Here is a 3,775-nt window from a genome sequence, read left to right on the forward strand (position 1 = left end):
TATATATATATATATATATATATGTATTTATTTATAAATATCTCTCTGTCCGTCTATCTATCTATCTATATACGTGTGTATATATAATTATGTTGTCCCCCCCCCCTTTTTCAGGAATATCCCGACTACTATGAGGTTATCAAGAGGCCAATAGACATGCAACGAATCCAGCAACGGGTTGCATCGAATCAGTATGAGTCCGTCGACGACATGGTTGCAGATTTTGTGCAGATGTTTGACAATGCCTGCAAATATAACGAACCAGACTCGTTAATCTATAAGGTGAGTGTAGGCATGGATTTATTATTGTCTTCGTTGCTGTCGCTGATTTATTTTTGCTGGAGCACCCATAATCTTCTTCAAGAAATTAAAAATAAAAAAAATAGTGCGAAGGTGTGGCTGTGTGGTAAGAAGCTTGCTTCCTAACCATGTGGTTCCAGGTTCAGTCCCACAGCGCAGCACCTCGGGTAAATGTCTTCTACTATAGCTGCAGGCCAACCAGATCCTTGTGAATGGATTCGGTTGACGGAAACTGGGAGAAGCATGTCATATGTAATGTGTGTGTCTGTGTCTTTCCCCTACCACCGGTGTTAGTGTGTTTACATCCTTGTAACTTAGTAGTGCAGCAAAAGACACCGGGCGTTGTGAGTGTTTATTGAGCGAAAATACCTAAAGCTCCACGAGGCTCCGGCAGGGGATGGTGGCGAACCCTGCTGTACTCTTTCACCACAACTTTTTCTCACTCTTACTACCTGTTCTTGCTGTGCCTGTAATTCAAAGGGTCAGCCTTGTCACATTCTGTCACGCTGAATATCCCCCGAGAACTACGTTAAGGGTACACGTGTCTGTGGAGTGGTCAGCCACTTGCACGTTAATTTCACGAGCAGGCTGTTCCGTTGATCGGATCAACTGGAACCCTCGATGTTGTAAGCGACGGAGTGCCAACAACCAACAACAACAATTTCTGCTGTACCAACCTGAGACACACGCACGCATGCACTTGCAATATCGTTTTATGTTCAATTTTTTTTTATATTTGAAGAATTGTTTGTTTCATATTTGCTTATTCTTTATTCTGTTTTTTCTTTTTTTTTTCTCTGATGCTCCCAGGATGCATTGACATTGCAAAGGGTTTGCTTGGAAAAGAAACTGGAACTCAGTCTGGACGGCGTCAACGAGGTGCCAGACATCCAGGCCATTGTACAAGAACTGATGACAAACCTCTTCATCTCTGTCTACAACTACCAGGTCAGTCGCGTTCCGCTTCCGCTGTTTCCCTTCCTTCACCACCCCCTACTTCACTCTTTAATTCACTCAACTCCATCTGGCATCAATCATGGTTCCCCTAGATGTAAACCACAATGACATCATCGTGAACATCCAGTCGCACTGCTTGCGTGACTCCCCGTGACTCTCTGTTGCCATCCAGTTCTACTGTTCATCATTCACCACATTTGGCATTTCAGAAGACTCGCGGTTTATCTTGTCACAAATCTGCTTGATTATAGGGCTCGGCTTGCATCTCCTTCTAACCCTTCCTTGTATAGGCTCTCACAGAAGAATACCACTAACCCTTTCTTCTTTAGCTCTACGACAACACTCTGCAAAATTTGACTTCATCGCCCTTTGTCGGTGTCTGATACCAGATGAAGGTTTGAATGTCTCTTGGGAAGATTTCCATACAATCACTCATTGATCACAGAGATCGCGGTTTCAATTCCTAGGCCGGGTAGTCTGTTGTGCCCTAGGTCAAACCACTTCATGTTGCTCTGTGATCACAGAGTGATTGTATGGAAATCTTCCCAAGAGACATTCAAAGTCACTCTGAGATTGCACAACCACAGATAACTCCCAAATGTTTCATCCAATAATGGTAACTCTGTTAATCACATGTCCTAATGGATCTAATGGTAGAGTACTTAGCCAGTATCTGAGGGTGTACAGGTTCAACTCCCGCAGCCACCTGCAGGCAACTTTTTTTTCTGTCTTATAAGAGTAAAACACCCAGTCCGCTGTCATTTCCTCAATGAGGCCCAGCATCTGAAGATTCTTTCTCACCACTTTGTTCCACATCTTCCTGGGTCTACCCCTTCCACAGGTACCCATCCCACAGGTACCTTCCAGCTATACTAAGTTTGAAATTTACTTCTTTGTCTCTATAATACATGTCCTAATGTTATTCCATGATGGCCCCTACATGGTGTATAGTGTGTTTGTGACTGCCCTCCAAGGTAACCAAATTGGCTGGCCCCTTCTTTAAATGCAATACACTTGTATCTGAAGTGGATGTTGTGTGTGGGCTACACCACTTCATTTTTTTTATTTTCTTAAGTTTATTTTGTGTCTTTGTTTCAGGACGAAGAAGGTCGTTGCTATAGCGATTCTTTTGCCGAACTTCCAGAACGAGATCCTGACGAGGAGCTAGAGAGTGGAGAGCCGAAAGAGTAAGTGGTTTTATGGAAGATAATCCTGGTATTGGTGTATGGGTTTTGTTTGTAGGGGAGAGAGAGAGAGGGATGGAGCAGTACTTGTGGAATTAGCAGAAAAGTTATGGTGGTCAGTGCAAGAGAGGCAGTGACCATCAGCCTTAATAGTGATAGGCATTAGTAGGATTTTCATCGTGGTCAGAGCAAAAGAGATCGTGGCTGTGACCATAGCAGGACCTTTCTTGATGGTCAAAGCAGGAAAGATACTGATTATGGCATTAGTAAGACCTTCATAGTGGTCAGTGTGAGAGCGGTAGTGTGTATGGCATTAGTAGGACCTTCATGGTCAGAGCAAGAGAGATCATGACTGTGGCCTTAGCAAGGACCTCTTTTGATGGCCAAACCATGTGGTCAGGGGGTTGAGTCCCATTGTGTGGTACCTTGGGCAGATGTCTTCTACCATAGCTTCAGGCTGACCAAAGCCTTGCTAGTGGGTTTTGGTAAGTGTAAACCGAAAGAAGCGTCGTGTGTGGTCTTGACATCATGTGATAGTTGTAAACGAGTATCACTGTTATACAGGCAGTGTCGTTCATTTCTAATCTCTTGTGAGAACATGTTTGGTCGTGGGGGAAATATTACCTTGCTTGAAAACAGATGAAGGCTGGTGACGGGGAGGAGCGTTTGACCATTGAAATCTCTGCCTCAAATGAAGTCTATCCAACCTGTACAAATATGGGAAAGTGGTCGTTAAATGACAATGACGTTAACGATGATGACAATGATGATGCTGATGATGATGATGGTCCTCTTTTCGTTTGCCAGCCCTTTCCCGTATTAAAAGTAATGACATTTTTATTCCACTATTTCAAGGGTTCAGAGTTGGTGGACATAATAATGTTCTCTGGTAATTTAAACAACACCTTTATTTGTTTTGTTTTTTTTTTGTATCTCAGATGATCTCTTGTAAGAAGCAGAATTTACATTTTTCTACATACACACACGCATAACAGCTTCCATACAGTTTCCATCTATCAAGTTTCACTCCCATGGTATTGGTTGCTCTGGGACACTTGTCCAATGTGCTCCACGGTGGAACTGAACTTACGACCACCTGATTACAAAGCAAACTTGTTAACCATACGGCCATGCCATGTAATGTATTTGAATCGAAACAACATCCAAGTTTAAACATATTGTAGCATTTAGCATACACCGTTTCCATTGCTAACATTTGGACACCACTTGTGCACTGTATTCTATGCTGTTCACTGAAATGAACGCAATGTTTACTTAATATTTATATCCATTCTGTTCACAGGAAACCATTAACATTCGACCAGATAAAAAGA

At 42.7% G+C, this 3,775-nt stretch overlaps 1 protein-coding gene across 1 annotated transcript in view; it reads left to right on the top strand.

The window, feature by feature from the left end:
- LOC106870580 (protein polybromo-1) overlaps positions 1-3,775 on the top strand; it is a 142,866-nt gene that overhangs the window by 87,029 nt on the left and 52,062 nt on the right. Inside the window, exons 16-19 of the mRNA XM_052978118.1 lie at positions 115-282; positions 1,111-1,248; positions 2,356-2,444; positions 3,745-3,775. The exon at positions 3,745-3,775 is cut by the window's right edge and continues 7 nt beyond it. Coding sequence (XP_052834078.1) covers positions 115-282; positions 1,111-1,248; positions 2,356-2,444; positions 3,745-3,775 — 426 coding nt within the window. The remainder of the gene's footprint in view (positions 1-114; positions 283-1,110; positions 1,249-2,355; positions 2,445-3,744) is intronic.

Source organism: Octopus bimaculoides, chromosome 30, assembly GCF_001194135.2.
Source record: "Octopus bimaculoides isolate UCB-OBI-ISO-001 chromosome 30, ASM119413v2, whole genome shotgun sequence".
NCBI lineage: Eukaryota > Metazoa > Mollusca > Cephalopoda > Octopoda > Octopodidae > Octopus > Octopus bimaculoides.